The 25,223-nt window shown below is 38.8% G+C and overlaps 1 protein-coding gene across 1 annotated transcript; it reads right to left on the bottom strand.

Annotated features, from left to right (window-relative positions):
• Positions 1-126: 126 nt before the first annotated feature.
• Positions 127-22,175, bottom strand: fez1 (fasciculation and elongation protein zeta 1 (zygin I)). The gene is made up of 10 exons (XM_088321107.1): positions 21,939-22,175; positions 19,576-19,930; positions 10,475-10,556; positions 9,400-9,486; positions 7,784-7,949; positions 6,513-6,829; positions 4,077-4,157; positions 2,815-2,890; positions 2,670-2,735; positions 127-1,704 (listed from the first exon to the last, which is right to left on the bottom strand). Exons 2-10 carry the CDS (start codon positions 19,896-19,898, stop codon positions 1,688-1,690), a joined length of 1,215 nt encoding a protein of 404 aa, XP_088177233.1. The 5' UTR covers positions 19,899-19,930; positions 21,939-22,175; the 3' UTR covers positions 127-1,687.
• Positions 22,176-25,223: the final 3,048 nt, after the last annotated feature.

Genomic DNA, 25,223 nt, shown 5'->3' with positions numbered 1-25,223 from the left:
AGTGTCGATTCCGGTAGACTTGCTGTTCTTGAGTGTTCAGTTCTTCTACTAAAGTTATATGTGCTAAAGGGGTTGGAACATTTTGAACACAACTGTAGCATGCGGAAAAACAGCATCAGTACTCAATTAGGGTAAAGCATGTTTATTAGAATTTGCAATTTAGCAATGTAAGATTCATTTACACATACCATATGCGAATGTTAACACCATTCGTGGACAGATTGATCTCAAAAGTCGATATCCTAGCTTTGATACCGAGCACGTCCATTTGTACGGGCTCTTACGGATTACGCGGGAGCCAGTCACTCTGGTGACTTCAAATAAAGGTAGAAAAATCCATTTTCTATCAAATGTTTGATACAAATTAATAGCGGTTACAAAATACTGTGTATTCACAGTAAAATCAAGAAACAATAAATGCACTGCACCTGAATTGTTGTTTTTCTCGCACTCCTTTGCATTGTTCAGAAAACAGTGCATGGCTTGTGTATTCAAATCAATTCCTTGAATTTAAACATGAGAGCTTTGTGGTTTATGGATGTATTAATTAGAATCGGTGTTAAAGGTATTCCCAAATTCTCAGACATGCAAAATGTGAGGAAATACGTGATTTTTGCAAAAATTTCTATATATATTTATCTGTGTATGCCAATTGTTTTCCGAGAAAATGCATTTAGAAGACATCATATCTTCATATCCTGAGCTGTGATGTCATTGGAGGATCAACAGCTCTCTAGCAAGCCAGTCGCTATATTGTTTTACGTGTTAATTAGTTCACTAAGTTACGAGTGTTTTAAGCAAAGTTTTGGTCGTTTCCGCAGAAAATGCCTAGGCGTTGCGTCGCCGGTGGATGCAGTAATGATACAACCAAAGGCGAGCAGCCAAAGAGGGGCTACGGCAACAAACGCGAAGCCAGCTTGGAATTAGTAAACCAAAGAACCCGTAAAAATGGCAGTAATGCCAGGCGAGCTGTCCGAACAACACACAGTGGGCAGTCAACGAGGGCCAACCCTGAGCAAACAAAACAGGGAAGCCCGCGGGAGTCCCGACGTTAATGGGGAGCTAGCCGGACAAAATCATCCTAACTGCGAAACACGCGACAAAAAACACAAACAAAAAGCTACAATCGCCTGCCTAGAAGGAGGCGAGGACCGGATAAGCAAAGTTTCAATTCCTACAAGCAGAAATTCACTACAGTCGCTGTATGTTTCAGAACTGGCCTCACGTGTTAATGGGATTCCCCATTTTGAAAGTTTTGTGTTCCTTCAATGATGTCACAGCTCTACAGGAAACAAGCCAGATGGATCAATTTTGAGACTAGATTTTCTTGACTCATTGCAGAATATGTGCCTAATTGAAAAAACAAAATTGGTTTGTAATACCTTTAACCCAAAAAATACAGTATCTTGTTGGATTTGTGATATTTTTATAGTGTATCATACTTCATTAGTGAAGTCGTTTGCAAGGGGGTTCTTGTTGCCTCACTTAGTATACTTCAGTGGCTGACTCAAGCATGAGGAAGTGCAAGGAGAGTGATAAAATGGGCTCAGCAGGAGGCGATCATCATAAGTGAGTTAAATACAACCGATTTGATGGTGTTGAGTAGTGACCATCGAGGAAGGGACATGCTGTCCGGGTCGGCGGCAAAAGAAGGAATTCCCAGTCGCACTCCGGTGGCTTCCCGGATTTAGGTAGGGCACAAGACTGCACAGGCAAAACAAGTCCACTAATTAGTCACATTGTTTCTTTTATTAGAATGTGCTGTTATGAGCCATAAATTCCGGACTACAGCGCACACTTGATTAAAAGCAGCATGTTCAAATTTAGGGGCCTATATAGATACCACACATATGATATATTTTGTTATGCACACCAGATTAGAAAGGGTATGCCAATCTTGTACTTTATTGGTTAGAGCAGTATAGTTAGATACTTGCTGCCACTGGGGAGAAGTTATTTAGGTAGTTAACTGGTTGCCTTCCTTGCTGTGTTATTAGCTTTTTTTGTTGTGCACTAGTTCCTTGTCCTGGTCCTGAGATAACTTGTTTTGTTGAAGTTCTTGTTCTATCCTATTTTTGTTCTTCAATACACCCACTTTTTTCTAACAGTCACCTTGTGTTGACTTCATTCTTTGCCCCAGCGCACTCAGGTTCCCACTTTTCTCGTTTAAGTTATTTCTGTTACACCTTGTATTGTATCTGGGGAAAACCCAGAGCTTACAGGCTGTAAAACCTATATTTAAAGACAGTGCCAGGGGAAGACATACTGTGGTGAATAGTGCCTGATTGCAACACAGACATCTTTTTTTGTTATTGTCATCGGCTACAGAAATGGACCAAATTGCATTCGCTTGTTATTGTTCCTAGAGGATTAAAGGAAACTTCAGCGACCAGACAATAAAGCAGATGATACGAAAAGAGAACAAAGACTTATTTTGCGGGTGACAAAGTTGAAATATTGTATGTTGTATTACATTGTTGTTGCTCCTGTCATGTATTATATGAATAATTTCGGCAAAAATATAGACTAATTTCTCCTCCACAAATGCGTCTGAAATGTTTTCTCCGCCACAAAAAAAATATTGAGCTGCGCTGCATTTAAAGCCGCAGTGTTTAAAAGGTAGCTGAAAAGTATTGGCTTTGTTGTCCGAAATTACGGTAATCCTTTACCTTTCAATATGTATTCAGTTAGCAGGGTAGGCACCTTCTCGCTGTCTTCTTTCATGGCAAAAAGAACTACACAGAAACAAAAAAAATCATGTATAAAGCTCTTTTTCTTTTAAAAGGTGCTCTTTGAAACATTTTGACGCCTTACTATTTGTCAGCATCTGCATGTCGTCCACTGATGGCGGGCTTCCTTTCTTCTCGTAAGGAATAACCGTGTTCAGATACTAATAAAAACAGACAAGATTTTCACATAGTAGTACTTTTTGGGGGGGGCGGTGGCAGTATCATATTTTAAGTCGTGTTTCTATTAAAATAATATCCTCCAGATGATCACAATTATAAATATATGTTTTTATGTATTTTTAATCTTTTACTGAAAAAATCTTAATCATCTATTTGAAGTAGTCTTGTTCCATTTAACAAGGAAACTAAAAAATATTACGTAATTGATATGTCTATTCTGTTTGTTTCGGTGTTTATTATTGAAAACCTGTAATGGGAATTGCATATGATGCCAGTTCCTCATTTTGACAATTATTTCTCACTGTTGTTCGTTATCTTTACTTGTATGCACTGATCACATCATTGTCAATATCGGCAAGTCACGTTGCTGCTCTTTGATTTTTACATCATTTTGTAAACAAGATTTAATTAAAAAAGGGCTACAGTAGGACTTTTAAAACATATTGGAACTATCTTGAAGATTTTTGTACAGTCCTGTTCTTTCCTTATTTTGAGTGTCTACTGCACTATAAACATATTATATACAGGCAAAATTATGTGTTTAACTGATTTATTACTAATCCTTTTAGTCAAGTAAAAACAAACTGTAAAATAAAACAAAAACTTGAATTCAAAAAATTGTTTAGAAAAATGAAATATAGCCCAAGAGACAGTATTTAAGTGTGCTTGTTCTCATTTTCTCATTCTGTTTTTCTCATTTTAATGGGAAAATATTTAAGATATACAATAAATATAACAAGGAAATGTGCGTTATTTAAAATACTGTACAGTATTTATTACTTGTCCACTAGATATTGTGTAGTGCAGCCAAAATTAGTGCCAAAAAGCATAAAAAAGAATACAAACTACAGAGACTCAGTGTGACTCAAGTGACCAAAATACACTATTTTACTTTCCTTTCTTTGCCTTTTTGAGATTTTGGGGCACCCGTGACAACAAGATGGCAGACAAGGATTACATTTTGTTTTTTTACCACTTGAGGCACTAAAAAAACAAATATTAATAAGTAATATTCAAAGTATTTAAGGGTCAAGACTATCATAATCTTTATAAAGCTCTTTACTTTTGATAATAGAGAACAGTTTGGAAACCATCAAGATAAGTAATTTAGTTGCGACAAAATTGCTCGTATCAAATACTCTTATCATGCTGTACTAAACACAGTACCTGTTTTTCATTGCCTGAATTCCCAAATGTCTGTCTTATGCCTGTCTGCAGGATGTTAGAAATTCCCTCCATACTGAAGCGCTGTAGGTCAAAACAAATGCACACGGATTGCACACAAATCACATACAATTGCCATAACGACTTAAACTTATAGTGGCCCCTTTACATATAAGCTACTTGAGATACGATAATTATTTTAAGCAAAAATCTTGCCCGACATTAGGAAGAAAATTTAAATTACCCAGCTTAAACGCAACACCTTCACCGGTTTTAAAGTGATTTTATTGTTAGGTCTGTTACATTACACCTCTGAAAAAAACCCACAAAGAGAGACAACCGACACCAACATTTTCTGATGAGGAGATGCTTCACAGTCAAAGCCTGATTCACATCTCACTAAAACTGCAACAGCTTCTCTATTTTATTACTAACAATTTAGCCACAGGGTCGATAGGGTAGGAGAGTTTAAAATAGCAAGGGGACACCATCGTAAAACAAAACACACCAAACACACCGAAGAAAAATAAACATGACAATGCAGTAGCTTCTCTTCTCAGGCGAATGGTTGAGCGATTTGCAAGGTGATAAAACTCTATGAAGCAAGGAAAACATTTCACTCAACCGTAGGAACCCTTAATAATTAAGACAACTCCAATTCCAATTATAATTCTAACATTGTAGTAAATGAATAATAAATGTATTTACAATTATTCCATCGTTTATACTATCCTGTTTTATCTTTTTTACTGTAGTTTATTTTTATCTACAATGACGTTGAAATACCATGAGTAAGTTGCAAATATTAAAATAAATAATGTTAAATCTCCTGTTTTTCTCCAGTCATGTATTATATAAATTATGTTGGCAAAAACATGGAGTAATTTTCTCTCTAGAAGGGCCTTTTAGTGAGCCGAGCCAGGGCTGGTTTGCTAGTTTAAGATCAGGTAATTGTGTAATTTTGTAACTGTAATCCTGTGCAGTCCTTTGAGACATTTTTGTGATTAAGGGCTATATAAATAAATTTGACTTGACTTGACTTGACTTGTCTAGAAGGGCCTCATAAATGGTTTCAGACATCACTGCTGTGTTTTGTACTTAGAGCAGCTCGTTTTCCTCGATGCCGACACGAAACCCTTTAAGATGCACTGTATTTAAAGCCGCAATTTTCAAAATGTAACAAAAGAGTAGCGGCTTATAGTCTGACGCATCTAGTTACATATAGCTTATAAGCGCACAAAACGCTGTAAGTACTGGAGACTCAAGTGATTGACATTATACCATAAGCATGGAGATGTTTTGCTTTGCAAAGCAGGAAAAGCCATTAGCTTGTAGTTCTCTTTCCTGGTTGTTACTTTCCCCAACATAGCAATATTGTTCCAGGAAGATCTTTTCGAGGCTAATGGGCCTGAGAGCTTTATGAGACCAGAACGAGAACTCACAGGCAGTTTGGTTTCAGATTTCTCTAATACACTCATACAATGAAAATTGTATCTACCATTCACTCAAACAAAAAATACCAAAACATTTTCTATTTTATTCTAATATTGAGTGATAAGGAGTTTAATTTAATGGAATTAAACAAAGATAGGAGAGTACCGATACCAGGTATATGGGCCCCTAGAGCAGCCTTTTATTTAAGTATTGATTCTCTCATCTCTTGATAATACTGGTATCGGCAGCCCTTTAGTGGCCATTTTACAATCAGGAAGTAGAAATTACAAATGTTTGATCTGATAATTTTGTATTCAAAAACGCATTGGGATTTGTTTAAAACAATTAGTCATTTAGGAAGGAAGAAATTACTTTTTTCTAATGGTGATATTAGTATCTAGAGTCGGCAATGATGACTCTTTAAAGGGATACTGCCTAATCTTTGACCACTAAATATCACTGTATTTTGTAGTGCAACCTGAAACAAGTCCAACAAAGCACAAGGAATAATACAAACTATGGAGACCCAAAGTGATCAAACTGCACCATATTTATATTTTTTTGCCCAGACTTTCACATGCGATGTTTTCCAAATTATTGAAAATCTCTTTCCATGGCTTAATTGATCCTACCAGTGTCTCAAACTTGTACTATTAACAAATATAATTTTCCTAAATATACATGAATGCAAAGTTAATGAAAATAACTAAGATTTCTCATAGGAAACGTCGCACATTGACAATAAAGACGATTGAATTCCAACGCCATTGTGCATTCTCTTGCGCCCTTCTTTCACTTTCACCTTTGTGCCAATGTGAGATCCAATGGTCTCAACTGATTCAAACTAGATCATGTGTGCAAGAGTACTTTTATATAGGTGGACGCCTAATCTTAAACCTGATCTAACAATCCGGTGCGCTATATAATACGAAAAACGCGGTAAACATTCAGGCATGCGAACTTAAGCTTGCGGCTGACTCGAGCTAATGAGCTTTAGCTTATTACCTTCACAGGCATGCTCGGTGTCTTCTCCACACGACCAGTGGTGGCAGTGGTCCCTGAATTGACAGAGACTGGAACCTGCCCGGCTTGCAGGCTCAAAGCTTTGTCCCGGCGTCGGCGTTTGCTGCTGTCGCGTTGCTCCTTCTGCTTGTTCTGAACTTCCATCAGGGCGGTGATGAACGTGTTCTTCACTTCTTTTTCGAACTCTAGCTCGTCACGCCGCGCCAGCTGACTGACCAACTCCTCTGAGTACTCTCGGATCGCAACTTCCACGCGCTGCAGAAGTTCAACCAGAGCCGAACTCGGCATCAGACTCAGACCTGGAGAATGAAACAAACCGGAGATGTAAAAGTGAAGGATAAACAACAGTTTATTCTGCTTATTTCTGTTTTTAATATTAAATTTATATTGATATTAAAAAGTTAAGTGGGGAACATCCAAAACGGATTGGAAATTTCTTATCTTTAGGATTTTGGTACAGTCCTCTCCTGTTCTCGTTAAAGGTTCAAAATTCATACATGTTTTTTCTTCTGATTTCAAGTGCCCAATAAAACATAAACTTATCAAACAGGGAGGTTAACCAAAGATTATGAATAAAGATTCATCTCTAAAAAAAATCCAACCATGATTCATTCTTAGCAGTGTTGAGAGTAACACATTACAGAGGAACGCGTTTTTGGAACGCGATTACTTTTCTCAGTGACAGGCGAATGATAGGCAGCGCATACGGAAGGGGGCGTGGCTTCTACAGGAACAACAAACCAAATGGAAATCAATGTGAGCACAGAATTCTTGGTTAGCGTGTGAGGAATTGCTATTTTTATTTGTAAAAATATTTTTGTAATACACCATGTCTGGAGATAGAAAAAGGAAAATGTCTTGGACAGTAACCAGAAAAGGTGAAGTAGATCTTTAAATGGTTTAAAGTCCAGTAACAAAATGGATATGGAGTATCTTCCCTAAGTGTTAATTTGCAAGTTCTCAAGATTGCAAAACCTGAGAAATATGAGGGCTTCACACCAGGTTGGTGTACACGTTTTCTTCCATTTATTTTATTGTGAGACCATTTTCAAGCCGTTTTAGAGGGTCGGCTTCTATGCGAGTATATACGGTAATTTGTAGATCGATGGTTATTTTCAGGGAAACGTGCTACTTTTTGTAGTAATCTGAGTGATAAGTGAAGTGAATTGTTATTATTGTCAAATGAAGTAATGAGTCACTCTAACCAATTATTGTTTTTCAGTAATGTGCCAAACACTGATTTTGAGTAATACCTTCATAAGAGCAATTGTTATTGGAGGCCTGGGCCAGTTGTCGGATCTCCTCCAGAAGTTGAGGCTGAGTCCTGGATGAGCAACGGCTGCTCTCCTCCTCATCTTCCTCTTCTGTCTCACCAGGATCCGGAGAATTCTCCATCATCTCAGCGATCTCCTCGATAACCTTGAAAAAGGGGCAAAAGGAAAAGACTGGCTCAGAAGAAACCATCAAGGAATTATTTCTTCACTAATTGCACTTATTTATATATATATATTTTTTTTTTATTTTTTTTTAATGATTTTTAATTTTAATTTTCACTTTAGGCGACACATCATGGATTTTAACCTGCAAGGAGGGCAGGAAGACAAGCCTTTATACAATATAGTCCAAACTGTTCTAAAGGCCTTCCCCAGGGCCCGTTTTTTGTTACAACTTCTAGGCTAAGAAAAAGAAGATCTGCTCTAAGGTGTGTGGGTATCAAGGAACAGCAACAAAATTGGCCAACACGGACATTAATGTAAAGTTCATAAATGTCATATCAACATTATAAAAAACAATATTGTCTTCAACAATAAGAAAAAATACATGAACTTATTATATGAACATGCTTTTTTTAGTTTAAGACCCTGCTTTAAAACAAAATAGTTGCAGTACATTGAATTTTTTCTTGCAAATCAACATTTGGCAATTCATTTTTGTCTCTGTCACACTAGAGTTAAATTGTGTGACTTGGTTTATACCTTGAAAACGCAAATTTCCCTTGTGTTGTACATCTGGCATCCGGTCTGCCATATATTTCTGAGTATGTCAAAAAAGCAGCGGTCATTTCTAACAAAAGTTCTTATTTTCTATTTATTTTTTTATTTATGTAAGATAAATGCAGAGCAAATACTCTCTCCGGCAGGTAGAGGGCAATCATGGTGTAAATAAGCCCCCACTTGAGTTTGTATTGCGTGGTGAGTTGTTTCAGGTGTAAAACTACATTCACCCAATTGTTAAAAAAAAACAGCTAACACACTGTTCAATGTTAAACATGAAAATCATGTTTTTCCCATTGTTTCTGAAAAAATGTGTTGTGCTTAGAAAAACTCCCTTGCCCCCCGTGTTTATAATATGTAGTGATGGTTTACTAACGTATTTTGAATGATACAGCATAATAATGAAAAACAAAGCAAAACATTTGGAGATGGCATTCTTTTACCGATCCGGTCTACCTCAGAACAGAAATTCTAGGTCTGGCTCCTGAGACAAACTCACTTTGACATCCCTGGACTGCAAGGTGAAAATATAACTAAGTGTATATGTGCCTTGAAAGCTTGTGCACCACCACATTAAAGATTCAAGTCAAGTCATTTTTATTTGTATAGCCCTTAATCACAAAGCGTCTCTAAGGGCTGCACAAGTTATTAAACGACATCTGATTGTTATCTGATGTTTATTGTCAAAATTTGCCAAAGCAGTCTGTGACAATAGTAGTTATTTAATTAACATGGGAGTCCAACTACTTTTACCAATGCATATGACTGATTAGTCAGGGAAGGAATCTACACTGATTACAAAAATGGTAATTGATTTTTCTTGTTTAACTTTCACACTCTTGTCGATAAATGGAATGCAGTAAAGATCGACTCACCTGGTCTGCTGTGATAAGGGGCTCGTCACTCAGACAGTTGGCATTCTCATTTTTTTCATTCATTTCTTCCTCTTCTTTTTCGTGGATCTACAGAATAAAACAACGGATGGAGCTGAGTCTTTGGGCACGGTTTAAACTGGATGATTATGACAACTTTGTGTTTTTGACTTGGTACACAATACAAGATATTTGATTTTAGAGATTTGCTTAATCGTTTACCCTACACAATGAACCTGCCCGAACTATAATAGTTTATGCAAATTTTGGTGGATTTTCATTTGGGCAAGGCAATAAAAACCCTAACATCAACCACTAATCAACAATAGAAAAATGATATTTTGTTTTTATTCACATTTCCATGTAAGCGGTATAAAAAAGTACAAAAAAAGGTCCTTAAAATGAAGAGAACATGATAATCATATTGACATGCTTTATTAAGGTAACAGCACCCTCTTCTGGGAATGCTTTGTAAGGGTTTCTGTCTGCTTACACAAGATTCAAACCGCAGCGTGTTGCGATTACACAATTGCACTACGTCACATCGCAATATCGATTAGATTTCGGTTCATCGTGCAGCCCTACCCCATATACAGTAGGAGTTGGGTAACAATGATAAGTATAATACATATTAGATATAATATGTAGCTTACATTTTTAGTGGCAGTAGGTTCTTCGGTTATAATTTACCACAATTTTTTTTTCGCATAGCCCATAATAAATGTCCATAATTGATATGAAATCCATTAATTTCATAGTAACCTGTGTAGGCAAGAATGCACCTGTCGCCTTAGGCAATGATGCGTCATAGGATAACATTGTACAAACTAATACCAGCTTCCGTTAATCACCAGGAAGGAAGAAGAAATGCTATGGCAAAGCGAAACCAACAGAAAGCAGTGTTGGTGTCATTTTTAAGTTGAGAAACACGGCAACGATTTCAAACATTTACAAGCACTTCACAATAATTCAAGCACATTTAAATCCTTAAAAATACAACAATAAAATGAGAGCATTTTTAAGGATATTAAGCACCCGTGCGAACCATGTTATATGTGAGTCAGTGACACAATCCTACCTCTGTCTCAGAAAGATTTCCGTTAAATCCCTCGGGGCCGTCCCAAGCAGTTATGTAGTTGTCGGTTAGCGCATCCCACACACTAAAATAGAACAGAAGTATTCACATGAGAATTGAAAAATCGGCATTTAACAAAATATCGGCACGATAATCCATCTCTTGTTGTACACTCATTTAGTAGTCGACAATTATCAGTCACTTTTGCATCCGATAGATCTGCAAACGGTCGAAACACATGGATAAATAAAATAGACCTTTTCAAACTGATTCTAGAAATAGAATGCCGCCCACATGAAAGAGTTCCAGTGCCCAGTTTGAGCGAGCGTTTGAGAAGGAATGACATCAACTGGCAGTGAAACGTCCTTTTGTTTCAGAATTGTTTGGACGTTTTTTTCTCCATTTTCACTGAAAGGCTGTCTCAGGCACTGCCTACGCTAAAATCGGTCACACAGTGGATATTATTCAATTTATTACAGAGTGTCTAAGTATGGAAGACCAAACTTACACAAATTCAATGGATAAATTATCCTCAAAATAATGATATGCATTTGTCATGAACTTATTAACTAAATGTTTCATTGATAAATCACATAGAAGATCAGTTATCAGGCCGAAAACTGCGACATAAAATTAGAAAATCTATAACCGATAATTAGTCACGTGCTGCCACACGAAAACATTCAATCAGCTGACACGACTTGATAGAAAATTCCAAGCTTTCACGCATAATACTTTTTGACGCATTGTGCGTTTGTGTTATTGTCAACTCATATATTGACTGCTGCGCTAGGCAATTGAGATTGACAGCTGCGGACAGAGTTTGCAAAGGAGTGTCCTGATCACAACCCAGTGTGTTGCTTTTCTTAGACATTTCCCCACTGATTCGGCCAAGATAAAAAAAAAAATAACAGTTAGATTTCCTGGTCTGCAGTACTTCTTAACTAAAACCAATGCATACCTTAGCTACATTTTCGCATATGCCACAGGTTTGAAATTGTGTTACAAAAGGTATAGTCTGGAGATTACACAATTACGGTAATTAACTGACATATTTATTTGCATAAGTGAAGAGATTTTTTTAAGACATAATAATTTAAATTTTCAATAAACATTTAATTAATAAAAAATGTATTTATCATTTTCTTATGCAACTGCTGACTTCTTCCACGGTTAGTGCTCATAAGAAACTTCCATTTTATCTTGTTAAAGGAGCTGTACTGAATTTGGAACTCCTTTCCTTAATGCATCTTGTGGCTTGTGTCATCAATGCAGCCCCTGTCGTTTATGATACGTGTGCAAGTACGTGCATTTCTTAGACATGCTCGAATAAACTTTTTTCAATCTTTTTTGGGGGGGTTTGAGTTTGCATTTGGACTATACTTGAATCAGGCCTCACTCTCCAGCACTCCACCCAGTGCCCATTTTTAGTTCCGCCCCAAAAAGCTTTGCTAAAAGGAAGATAAAGGCGTGTTGGAAATTAAAGCATCAGAGCTCTCTGAACTCAGTTGTTAGTTAACTTTTTAAAGACACTTCCAACAACACTCCCCAGCTTTAATATCATGTAATTTACCTTTTTATTGGATTTTTATGTGCTCAAATATTGTTTGAATGTATTTTGACAGATCAGGATGTGTCTTATCGCAATTCATGATTAAAAAGAATGCTTTGGGAGTCCGAGAACGGATTATTGTGTTTTCAATTATGTATTTAATATCAGGAAAAATCACTTGATACACGAGGAAATCAAGATAAGAGCACGATCCTGGAACTGATTAATCTCTTATGTAGAGATATGACTTTATACTGTCTGTGGAACCGGGGTATTTGAACTATAGGTGTAGCAATACCACCACGTGACATTGTAGCCCTGCTAGAATATACAGGGATCAGAATGGAGATTTTCATTTTCAGCTGAAATAGCCAGGGTCCAGGGCGGAGCCCGGTGGGGGGCTCAGGGGGGCAAACCCACCCGAAGCCAACGGCATTTATCTTATTTGCTATGTGAAAATTGCACTAGAATGAATTAAATCCAACAAAACAGAAACCATGTATTTTTTTCAGTTTTAAGATGTTTAAAACAATTGGGGGATTACAATGTTACAACCATCACCATTGTTGTTGTGTTTTGATGATGAAGATGGACCTTGTATTTAGCTACTAATCAACAATATATATGAAAATATATACATTAATAACCATTCATCATTAATTTGAAAATAGAATGCACAAACTGAACATGCTTAAAGAAAATACATGTCAGTCTGTGACAGTCTTCTCCAGCCATGACCACTTAAATTTATTCTTGATTCCTTTATCAATCTCGGAGACAAAAGCCTCGTCTTCTTTTCTTAGTATTTTCATATTTACTTTTTCAAACACTCATTTCACCGTTTGAAAAGACCGGAAGGAGCGCCATGTTTGAGAAAGCCAATGCTCTGAACAAAAGCTCCGCTGATTGGTTATCAGCGAACCTATCGACCAGACATGGGGACTTGAGACTTAGTGACTTGGACTCGAGTCGACTCGAGTCGCTGTTTTTATGACTTGTGACTTGACTTGGACTTGGCAATCTAAGACTCGGGACTTGACTTGTGACTTGACTTGCCCAAGAAAAAAATACTTGGGACTTACTTGGGACTTGAAGGTGAAGACTTGAGACTTACTTGAGACTTGCACATGTGTGACTTGGTCCCATGTCTGCTATCGACCAATGGTAGGAGTCGATCTATTTGTTGTGTGTTATAGATCTAATGCGCTGCGCTTCTTTTTGCCTTTTTTCTCGCGATCTCTAACTGCTAACTTGCGGTGATGAAACAGTCACGTATCATACCTCACCCCCCAAAAATATTTTCTCATCGAATTTAGACGATTTACGGGAATGACCTTTGGGGTTCAAAAACAGCGGAAATCCGCGGATCCGCGGAAAATTCTGATCCCTAAATATAAAGCGTTCTGTTTCATATTCCCTCCTGCTTCACATGCTTGGCCATGCTGGGGTTTCTAATCTGCATCTTTAAGGATTATTGCCAAAATCTGCAGCTCTGACTTTACAACCCCCACTGATTATTGAGGCTTCTTCTGCAGCAGATGCATAACAGCATCACGCGACCACAGTAGGGCTGCAACAATTAGTCGACACTGTCGAAAAATATCGATAATAGAAATAGTCGGCAATGAATTCCATTGTTGACTATTGTCCCCAGACACATTCAACAACTTTATCTGCATATAATGTCTGCTGTGAGTCGCACATTGGCGGCGTCAACATCAAGTAAGCGTACCACAACTTTTAAAGTTTGTGAACATTTCAGCCTGGATGCTGCCAGAACATAACTACTTGCAAAGTTTGAAAAGCAGATCTTGCTTATCATGGCAGTAGCACGGTGACGCGCGAACATTTAAAGATCACGTCAGACAGTTGAACGAAACAGAGTCTGACTGGCCTCGGTAATATTCAAGTAAAATCCAACTCACAATAGTTTTGATGACAAGGATTGTACATTTTATATGTGTGTATTTGGCCATAAAAGAGAGTTGCTGAAACCGTCTGAATTTGAACTGTTGAGAGTGCTTAAGTTCTTTTGTTACAAACTCTGTAGTTGACCACTGAATGTGCTTCAAAAAGTACACATCTTAATTTCATCTACTGTCCTTCTGATGCCAATGAAGGCGAAGGACCTTCCGGCATATGGCCGAGTGTTCTTTTCCGGGACCAGAGTATTCGGACTTTGAAAAAAATAGAGCTGGAGAGAAGCAATGCAGTTGAGGACATTTATTACAAAGTTTCAAAATAAAAATAAATCAAATCGGAGTGCACTCCGGACCGATTGATGGAGACGTGTCCTCACACCAAGGACGTGCAAAAATATTTCAGCCCCTCTCTTATAGTGAAAAGGTTGCAGTACAGACGTCAAATTACAAAGCAAAAAACAGGAACTCCCTGTACAAGATTAGTACTGCACATTGCTGACTCTTCCAGGTTGCGTGATATGACCATTACTGTGAAAGTACACTGATATGAAAGAATATCTTCAGCAAGTGAATACTTCACTAAAATATATGGATAAATATTATTTGCATTTACAACAAATAAAATAAAAAGGTGTTTATCAAAGTAATGATGTGATGATCAGTGACCTATTTTAATAATAATAATAATAATAATGCATTTTATTTAAAAGCGCCTTTCAGGCCACCCAAGGACACTGTACAGACAATGAAAAAAATACAATTTAAAAAGTTGTAAGCGAAATAATAAATAAAAACAAGACATAAAATCATAAAAACATAGGAATGGAGAAGCTATGTGTTGTAGGCAGTCCTGAACAGGTGTGTTTTTAGACGGGACTTAAAAGTGGAGAGAGGTGTGCAGTTTTGGAGGTCCGGAGGTAGATCGTTCCAAAGCTTGGGAGCAGCGCAACTGAAGGCTCTGGCTCCCATGGTGCTCAGATGGGCAGGGGGCACTGACAGTCGGAGGGAGGACGAGGATCTGAGGGAGCGAGTGGGGACGTGCACCTGGAGAAGGTCGGACAGGTAAGGAGGAGCCAGGTTGTGAATGGCCATATATGTATATAGGATCAGTTTGTAGCTGATGCGATGCTGAATAGGAAGCCAGTGTAGCTGTTGGAGAACGGGGGTGATGTGCTGCTGGGAAGATGTTTTTGTGATGATGCGAGCAGAGGCGTTTTGAACCAGCTGAATTTTATGGAGGGACTTTTGAGGAAGGCCGAAAAGGAGAGCATTGCAGTAGTCAAGGCGGGATGTGACAAGACTGTGGACGAGAATAGCAGTGGTGCGGGGGGTGAGGGAAGGGCGGAGTCTGGTAATATTGCGGAGGTGGAAATAAGCAGTGCGGGTGATGGTGTTGATATGTGAGTGGAAGGTAAGCATGCTATCCAGGATGACACCCAGACTCTTGACCTGGGGGGAGGGGGACACTAAGGAGCTGTCGATGTTGAGAGAGAAATTGTTTACTTTGGATAAAGTGGATTTGGTGCCAAGAAGGAGGAATTCTGTTTTATTGGCATTTAATTTAAGAAAGTTTGTTGTGAACCATGTTTTGAGTTCGGAAAGGCAAGAGGTGAGGGAGGGAGGTGGGAGTATGGAGTTTGGTTTGCAGGAGAGGTAGAGTTGGGTGTCATCAGCAAAGCAGTGAAAGTGGATATTAAATTTGCGGAGGATATGACCAAGAGGCAAGAGGTAGACGATGAAGAGAAGAGGACCTTAGACAGATCCCTGGGGAACACCTGTGGTGACTAGGGAGGGCTTTGAGGTGAAGGATTTCAGCTGGACAAACTGAGTGCGGCCAGTGAGGTAGGAATGGAACCAACTGAGGGGAGTATGGGTGAGACCAATGGAGGAGAGTCTATTGAGGAGGATAGGGTGAGAGATTGTGTCGAAGGCGGCGCTCAAGTCTAGGAGGATGAGGATGGAGACTAAACCGGAGTCAGATGCTATGAGGAGATCATTTACAATACGGATTAGGGCAGTCTCTGTGCTGTGGCGGGGGCGGAAACCAGACTGAAAGGGCTCATAGAGAGAGTGGAGGGACAGGTGCGAGTGGAGTTGAGCAGCAACAGTTTTTTCAAGGATTTTTGAAATAAATGGAAGGTTGGAGATGGGGCGGAGGTTGTCAAAGTTGTTGGGGTCAGCACCATGTTTTTTCAGCGTAGGGGTAACAGCAGCGGTTTTGAAAAGTGATGGGAAATAATAATAATAATCTAACACCAATGAGCCCATTCTTGGTTTATAAAAAATAAAATGTTTACTTGGTTTTATTTTATTGTTTATTCTACCGTTGCTAAAAAAAAATGGAGAGTTGTTTGTTTATGTATTCATGTCTTACGGACTGTGCACTGCGCCTAAATGGTTTTAGATATTAATTTTATTTTTCAATAAAATATGTGTTTATCATTGTATTTTTCTTGTGTTTATTATCATCATTTATCATTTAAGAAAAAAATATAAATTATCCAATTATTTGACTCTTTTTAACAGTCAGTGACTAGTTGACTATTAAAATAGTCCTTGTTTGCAGTATAAAAAGTAAAAATGGTGGTACTGTATTGAGCTCCAATTAAATGATGATTCCTGTCACATTTGTTCTTCTCCCGGCACCCACAACCAAGCTATTTATTCGAAAGAATCCACTTCACGGAGTGCGACACAAGCTTAAGGGTGATGGAGGATAAACTTAAACATATTAACCGCTTTGCAGGTGACGCCATGTTGCATTCCACGAAGTATCAGCACCATGACGGACGGCAAAAGCACCTGAGCGGATGACAGTCGTATAAGCAGTTGAGTTGAAACAAATATCCCTAACCACGATAGAAGAATGTAACCACCACTTTTTACGACGGGATTTCTTGTTGCGTCGTGGGTTGTGCGAACCGGCAAAGTTAGAAGCCCAATTTGACATTGCGTCGTATCCCTTTTGATGAAGACAGATATCTGCAATCAATCTGAGGGACTGGCAGCCCTCAAAGTACTCCAGGATTTGCAGTGAGTATTTTTTATGTTTTTACGAACAATTTTTTGTTAAGTAGGTACGAGTCTCGTGAAAGAGACTTAATGTATCAACCAATAAGTTAGCTAGTGCTACTGTAGCTTAAAAAAATAAAGTATGCTAATGAAGTCAAGAAGCGAAGTTAGCTAATGAGTAACGAGAGTTCACAAGCTAACAATGAGTTTCGCTAGTATTTGATTGCACTCTGGAAAAAAACACATTAAAATACACATCTAACATTAGTGTTTTACCATTGCCGTTATGAGGTACCTCCCCCTGCCAGCTCAGCAACGCGTACCGGCAACCCAACCAGCTATGAAGAACTGGTTAGCAATGAGACTTTCATAAGCCTTTAGATAAGCACTGGTGTATGGGGATACTCCATTTACAATATAGCGGTACAGATTGTGTGAACTGAAGTCAAACAGACTGGACGATTTGGTTGGATCTGTGAATATCAGAAGGAACAAAGTAAAGGTCTATCCTTAGTTTCTCTAAATAGCACTCTTTCTGCTTACCGACAAGGTCACCCACCTCATTTAACAGCTGCAAAATATTGGTTTGACTAGTCATTGCCGTTGGAGTTGAACAGTAAAACTGTTTTTGTTTTTGTTTACTGTTTACTGGCCTCACCCACAACAAGTACTGTTTACGACGGTTTACTGCCGTCCGTTACGGCATCGGCACCTTCGTCACGTGGTTATGATCCCTTTGATTATAAAGGGTCTATAACATTAGAACCAAAGACAAGGAATGCTCACAACACTGCGTATTTAATAATTTAGCGATGTCATCTTACAGTTGAGTGGAGGACGCTTGGCTTTGGAATGAATAGAATTTAAAGACTGGACGCTAGTTAAGGCTTGATACAGTAATGCAAAGGTGTCAAACATACGCCCCGCAGGCCGGGTTAGGCCGGCCAACAAATTAATACCGACCTGCGAGACAACACTGAAAGAAGTGCAGCAAGAAAAAAATGAGCTGCAGTTTTAAAAACGTTCACTTGATGTCGCCAAAGATAGATGCAACTCACAAAGACACGGTAGCTGTATTTCTTCTCTCTCTTTTTATGATTCTCTCTCCCAGTTTCTCTTTTTTTAATCTCTTTTTTCTCTCCTTAAGTTTCTCTGTGTCTCTTTTTTCATCTCTGTCTTTATCTCTCTCTCTTTGCTCTTTCTTTTATCACTCACTTTCTCTCTTTGTCTTCTATCCTGTTTTGTTTCTCTCACTCTTTCTCTTTCAGTTACTCTTATTCCTATCTTTTCTCTCTCTCTCTCTCTCTATTTCTACATCTTTCTTTTTCTCTATTTCATTCTCTATCCCGCTTTCTTTCTCCTGTACTCTTACTTTATCCTTCTATCTTTCTCTTTGTCTTTTTGTCCCTCCATCAATTTTCTTGTCTCTTTAGTCCCTTAGCTGGGCCCGCCTTAGGTTTGTTTTTTAATTTACCATGTGGCCCCTGAGCTCAAATGAGTTTGACACCCATGCAGTAATGCAGTGACTGGAGACTGGGGTGCTCAAATCAAGGACGGTATCTGTTAACAAAACCAAAGTATCAAACAAACAAGTGGTCACAAGGCAACTAAGAAAATGCTCGGACCAGAAACAAACAAAAAATCAATCCTGGAACTGGAAAATGGAAGGAGTAAAGTACCAACAACACCAGAAACAGAGACTAAGGTTACATGGTGGTGGAAATGAAAATGACCCAACAAAGTATGGTGTCCAAACAGTCGTATATAAAAAGCTAGGATGATTAGACAGACGAGTAGGAAAATTGGACACCCCTGTGTTCAGTAACAAAGTCGGTTGGGGCCCTCTGGTGGAAGGAGGCTTACTCGACACTAATTGTGACCGTGAACGTGAATTATTTATTTTGTATCATGGCAAGACAAAAGTAATCATTAACATTCAACCTTCTTTTTGTTATGCTGTGCAACATTTTGGTACATTTTAAGTGTGAGCTTTCCAACCCCAAAAAAATCTAAACATGATATGACATTTCTAGATTGTGATAATGGTGAATAAAGTTTGAATGCAATAAAATGTAGCATTGATAAGTTTATTCTGTTTTAATATTGGACACCGGCAAAAGAGATTTTACAGAATGTCAGTTCCTTGTTTTGACTATTATTGCGCACTGGTGCTTGCTGTTTTGACTATTGCATCATTGTTGCTATTGGACAATCATGTTGCTTAAGGGTGGATCTGATTTTCTAACCTAGGATATTAATAATAAGAAAGGGCTCAGGGGGAGGGCCTTCATAACAGCTTGTACTTTTTTATCTGAAGGTTCCTCTCCCTGTCCTCCTTGTAAGTTCAAAATCTCATTGACGTGTTATCTCTTTATTTTGAGTGTTTGGTTGGTTGGTTGGTTGGATCCCTTAACCACCAAGGTCGTAGGGGCACCATTTTCTGTGGTGTGTCTTGGGCAAGTACAGCCTGGTGGTGCCCATCCCTCTCCAGGCAAACATATGTTTCCGCTCGAACCGAGGACCGTTTTCATGTTAGGCGAATGCTAACCACTGCACTGTTTACTAAACTTCAAATTTCTCAGAGCTCCCGCATAAAAAGAACAATATTATACACTCACTCCTCATCCTGCAGCCGTTCCTCATCCTCCTGGTTTTGCGACTGGTTTCGTATGGGGGCCAGGTTTTCGGTTTTGGTGTTGTAATTGTGGAAGCAGACGTTGAGCTTCTCGTCAAACTCGTTGACCAAGTCCTCCATGGACTTGAAACTCATCATCTCGGAAAAGTTCTCCAGCTCCGAGAAGTCCTCTCGAGTGATGGAGACCAAGGGGACGGCGGTGGTGGTGTAAGAGGGATGCTTAAGCACCAGCTGGTCAAACTCCTCCACGCAGCAAGGCCGGAGGTCCTCAAACTCCTCGTCCAAACACACAAGAGGGGCTTCCATGGTTATCCCCCTGTCAAGTCACTTTCTGGAAGCTGTGGAAATAGATCACAGTGCAAATCACATGACAAAGGTCCAAACTGGTAAAAAAATTCTAACATAGCCTAGAACTTGGGATGTCTGGATACAACATTTTCTCTTTCGATCAACTACTGATATTCAGCCCAGGGCATTTCTAACCAATTATCCGATCGTAATTAAGAAGTTAGAACTGGGCACCTCATCTTTTGAATTTAACATATCATTTATGATTAACATTGCTAATTTTTATTCTAAAATGTTTTTAGAAATTAATTAAATACATTGTTTGCAAGGTTTAGATAAGTTAAGTGGAAGTGTGAGGAATAAATGTTTGCACCATTTTTAAAAAGATATGATTTAACTTTTACAGATAGAAATCAGAGGACATTATAATTAATGATCTGCGTTATATTAGTAGGGGGGTAACACAATGTTGTAGCGACAGTTAAGTTACAGCATTTTATTACGCATTACAGGACTTGTTACTAAGAAAAGTAATTGTGTTACTTTACGCATTAATTCCTAACACAGTTGTAGACTAAAACATCAATCTTGTCGATACTATGCAAATATTTGGATCTGATTGATACTATTGTGGTTAAGTGGTCAACTACTGTGGCAACACCACAATTTTGCATGAATGCATGAAAAAAAACAACCCAAAAATTAAACGTTTTACTGAAAAAAACTGTAAAATCATAGTCACTATGGCAACAGAGCCAATGAGAAACCATTTACACTTTGTTTGCATTACTTGCTTCATTTTCAAAATATTGTGTCAAAAGAAGTATTTTAGGTCTCGAGATCACTGGTTCTCAACTGATCTGGCTTCAGGAACCACAATCCCACCCTATTAACAAGCTGCAACCCAAATCAAGAAAAAAAATCCACATCTCAAATGTATCAAATGAGAGGATTGTGCAGTTTTAAGCAGATAGTTGAATATATTCATCCTTATTACTAAAACAAAAAGACCAGCAAAACTAAAGTGACTACAAGTACTATATATAATCGCATATAAGCAAAGCCCTAAACCTGCTTTTACATAACTAGAATTATTTAATGGTGTCTCATCTCATCTCATCAGCTACACCTCTTATCCTCAGTAGGGTCGCGGGGGTGCTGGAGCCCATCCCAGCAATCATCGGGCAGTGGGCAGGGGACACCCTGAACTGGTTGCCAGTCAATTGCAGGGCACACGGGGACAGACAACTCACTCGCTCATTCACACCTAGGGACAATTTGGACCGGCCAATTCACCTGAAATGCATGTTTTTGGAATGTGGGAGGAAACCGGAGTGCTCGGAGGAAACCCACGCGAGCACGGGGAGAACATACAAACTCCGCACAGGAAGTCTGGAGCTGGATTTGAACCCACGCAGGAGGTTCCCAAGACATGAACTGTGCCACACATGCGCTAACCACTGCGCCGCGGTGTATTTAATAAAAATGAATATACTAGTTAAAGGGGCAGCATGCAACATCAGTCGCGCGCATGCGCAGACCAAACAAGGCACGTACAATGAAACGTTACTTTCCTTGATAGTTATGTTTTCCTTTTTCATTTTATATAGCGTTTTTCTTCATCATATTCAAGCCTATCTTGTACTTTATTTAGGAAAATATTTTTTTAATATCCTATATTTTTGCGGATGCTTGGGTTGTATTTGGCACTTCCAAAAACGTGTTGGTTACGCCCGTGCTCTGGTCTATAATGAGAAAGCATCCTGAAACTACAAGCTCCAGTTTAAATGCGGAATACTGTTTATCGACAAAGATCAACATCTAAAATGGATTCCACGTAATAGTATGGAGGACGGGGAGGGAGGAAGGGGCGTGATTATTCAGGGATGCTAGCTAGAGGTGTGCGTTTGGCGGAGTGGGGTGACTAATCGGGCTTATTTGCTCACCGTTTTACTGTTTGATTGAGAAACGTGGTTGACATAAAAGACACTCGAATTTTAGAAATAACGAATATGAAAAATGGCGGATACAAGGAGGTTACCAATCACGCTCAATTACCTGCAGTGGATTGTGATGTCGCTAGGTGGGGTCTCCAAACAGTTTTGACGCAAATCACGCTGATAACAGGATACTGCATTCACACAGCGTCAGAAAAATAAAAGCAAACTGAAGGTAATATAGAAGGATTCCTGGTTGTCTTTATGGCTTCTTCTACCCGTTTTCTGCCTTACGTGTCCTCCCACTGTCCCTTGTTTTCCCATCAATAGGCAAGCAGCCAGGCTCACGCTGCGCATGCGCACTAAGTATCCTCTGACGCCATTGGCTGCACCCCTCCCGCTGCACTTTACTATTCCAGCATCATTCTCTCTTTGTCCTCTCCTCGTATGGCCATAAATAAAATTGGATTGTGGATTATAGCTTCTTCTTGCAATTCAAATATAAAAATATATCCAAAATATAAAATCACTCCAGTTTTATTTTTATCATTGGTAATGGGACACTGTCTAATATGTGGCCACTAGATGTCGCTGCATTGTGTAGTGCTGATTACATACCTGTCAACCTCCATGCCCTTACAAAATGTTGTATTTTCCCTTACAAAATACAAAATAATCTTAACCATAATTTTTTTTTCAAACGTGTTTATTTATGTAGTTTAACATGTTATATTGTACATGTGTTTCGTTATATCATATATATTGTTCATTAACATTTTGTTTTGAGATCCTGAGTTGCTCGACATGAATGAGGTTTATTAGAAAAACAAGTTCAAGAATGAAGTAGCTTGGACGTTCACTGTAGAGGGAAAAAAAAACATGCAAATATAATTAAGTAGAATAATACATTTTCTTACTCAAATCATGAATTCATTTTCTGCATTAGATTATTGTTGGTAATATGCTGATTAAAGGGATAACCACAAACCTGTCTTTTTTCATTTTCTCATTTTATACTTCTTTTTTCTTAACTTAACATAATGATTCGTAATATAATGCATCAAAGCAAGTGAGCCGTTTGAGAGCCGGCTTTCCTCAATGAGTTGAGCCGAAAAAGCCGGTTCTCTAAAAAGAGACGGACTTCCTTTCACTACATCAAACCGCTCGCTTCGTTTGCAACGAAAAAAACGATTCAAAGATAGAGGCTTCAGCGGCGAACTCGTTTGACTTGATTGATTTGCCGTTTCGTGATAGTTGGTGTATACCGGATGGTACCCATAATTGACAAATTTGCATTTTTCCGTACAGATTTTCTCGTACGTTGTACACGTCTTAAAATGCATTATAAATGTACTTTGTACGGCAAAACCGTACAGGTTGACAGGTACGTAATTAGCGCAAAGGGCACCTACTTTGATAACAATATCTAAAATAGCAACTTAGCTAGATGGCTTGCTAATAGCTAAAAAGGTAGCTCAATACAGTATTTAGCTAGAAAGGTAAGCAGGTTTAAAAAAAAAAAAGAGGCAGTTAGATAGCTAGCCAAAGGAGTAAAACACCGTCTAAAAAGCGGATAGAAAGTTAAAAACAAAGCTAGATATCTAGTTGGAAAGGAGGCCCAAATATAGCTTGATAGCTTGCAAAAAAAGGTAAAATGTTAGCTAGATAGCGTGCGAAAAAAATATAAAAAGCTTGCTAAATAGCTAAAAGGGTAAGACGATAACTAGCTACAAAGCTAAAAGGTAGCCAGAGTGCTAGCTAAAAAAATGCAAATTGTTTTGCAAATCAACTAAAATGTAGAATGTTGTATTTCCTGTAAAACTAATCAATAAAAAGAGGAGTGAATCAATTAGTTTAGTGCACAAATATACCCTCATTCTTTTCTCCTAATTAATTGCTTGTAAATAATGATCAATTCTTAAAAGATTTGTTTGTCCATGAAGCCCGTCAACTGAAATTTGAATTCCTGAAATGACAACTTAGTCTGTTGTTACTATGTTGTTACCATGTTATCACCAGGTTAATCATTAAAAATAGGGTTGAATAGACTCAGGTAAAGATAAAAAAAAAAAAAAAAAACTTTAACAGTCCTTAGGGGGCAATGCAGTGCCCGCAGGCACTGCGTGGAGACCCCTGGTGTAATGCAACCGAAAACAAGTACTACAAAGCAAAAAGTAAAACACAAACTACAGAGACTACAGAGAAAGGTACCAAAATGCTTCATATTATGTCAATGCCCTCTAAGCGAGACTCCTGTTATGTCAAATAAATACAAATTACTCAACCTGTGAGTAATTAAAAAAGGCAGGTTTTTAAATAGTTCATGTAATTGTCACCGTTGCCATGGCGCCCAAATGACCCCGCCCATCTGGCGCCAGCTGAGGCTCGTTGACACATTGTCTTCTCTCCCATTAAGCTCAGTGCTCTCACTCACCCTTTGCCCGTCCGTCAACGAACCTCTGCACCCGCAAATCATGGGTTTTGACTATGTCCTGTTCCCTGCCTGTGTTTCCTGTCCGGTATCATTCCCGTCTACTTTTTTCCTGTTTAATATCGATCTCCAGTTTCGCTCCCGGCCATTTTGTTATCGATCTCCAGTGTCTGGTTGCGTTCCCGTCTAGTTTGTCCTGTTTAATTTCGATCTCCAGAGCCTGATATGGTTTCCGTCTATCTCGTCCTGCTTGTTATCGGACTCCAGTCTCCGGTGCCTGATATCAATCCTGTCTGTCCCGCCCTGTCCGGTATTGACCCCATCTGTCCGATATCTTCTCGTGCAATTGGTATCGATCTCGTCGGCCTCTGGCTTCCTGTCAATCCATGCCAGACTGCTACCTTACGTCTTCCGCCCAACGATCGCTGAATCACTGGCGTTTTGGGGTTGACTGCCCCATGTTCCGTAAAATAGACCTTGTGTGAGAAACGTCGCGCATCTGGGTCCTTCTCCTGTTCCAGTTCTTGACAGTAATTTTGCTTTTTATTCAAAAGATGATTGTTTGTTAATTAATTTAGTTTTTTATTTACCACAAAGAGGCCCTTACATTTACACAATGGCCCTCTAATGCCCCAATGCCTAATATTTACTACTAGATGGCACTCTGTTGCCAATGCCTGACAAACATGGGCGGCAACCTAAGCGGGGATTCCATGGTGTAAAAGAAGTACAAATTTCTTGACCTACGAGACATTTGTATGATAGTTGCCCTCACCTCACCGGATAAGGGTACAATATTTTCAATCAGGCTTTCAGGGACACTTGGGTCTTCCTTTTGATCTCAATTCCAATAGGAATCGGCGCAAAATCTTTAACTAGGCTTCAAGGCACATTACAGGTGAGGTTCTGGCTCTGGCCTCCACTCTCCAGTTTATAATACGTAGAAATAAATGGTAAAGTACCCCCCCGAAAAAC

Source organism: Urocampus carinirostris, chromosome 17 (assembly GCF_059441175.1).
Source record: "Urocampus carinirostris isolate Australia breed hairy pipefish chromosome 17, RoL_Ucar_1.0, whole genome shotgun sequence".
NCBI classification, from domain to species: domain Eukaryota; kingdom Metazoa; phylum Chordata; class Actinopteri; order Syngnathiformes; family Syngnathidae; genus Urocampus; species Urocampus carinirostris.
Note: the sequence above shows the minus strand (reverse complement) of the source record. Positions and strands in the feature narration are given on the sequence as shown.

Excerpts from the sequence above, each read along its gene's own strand:
- fez1 (XM_088321107.1), bottom strand. The coding sequence starts at position 19,898 with ATGGAAGCCCCTCTTGTGTGTTTGGACGAGGAGTTTGAGGACCTCCGG. Across the intron at positions 4,158-6,512 it reads CACCGAGCATGCCTGTGAAG|CGCTTCAGTATGGAGGGAAT; the intron begins GTAATAAGCTAA and ends TTTGACCTACAG. Across the intron at positions 2,736-2,814 it reads CATGCAGATGCTGACAAATA|TTCTTTTTGCCATGAAAGAA; the intron begins GTAAGGCGTCAA and ends GTTTCTGTGTAG.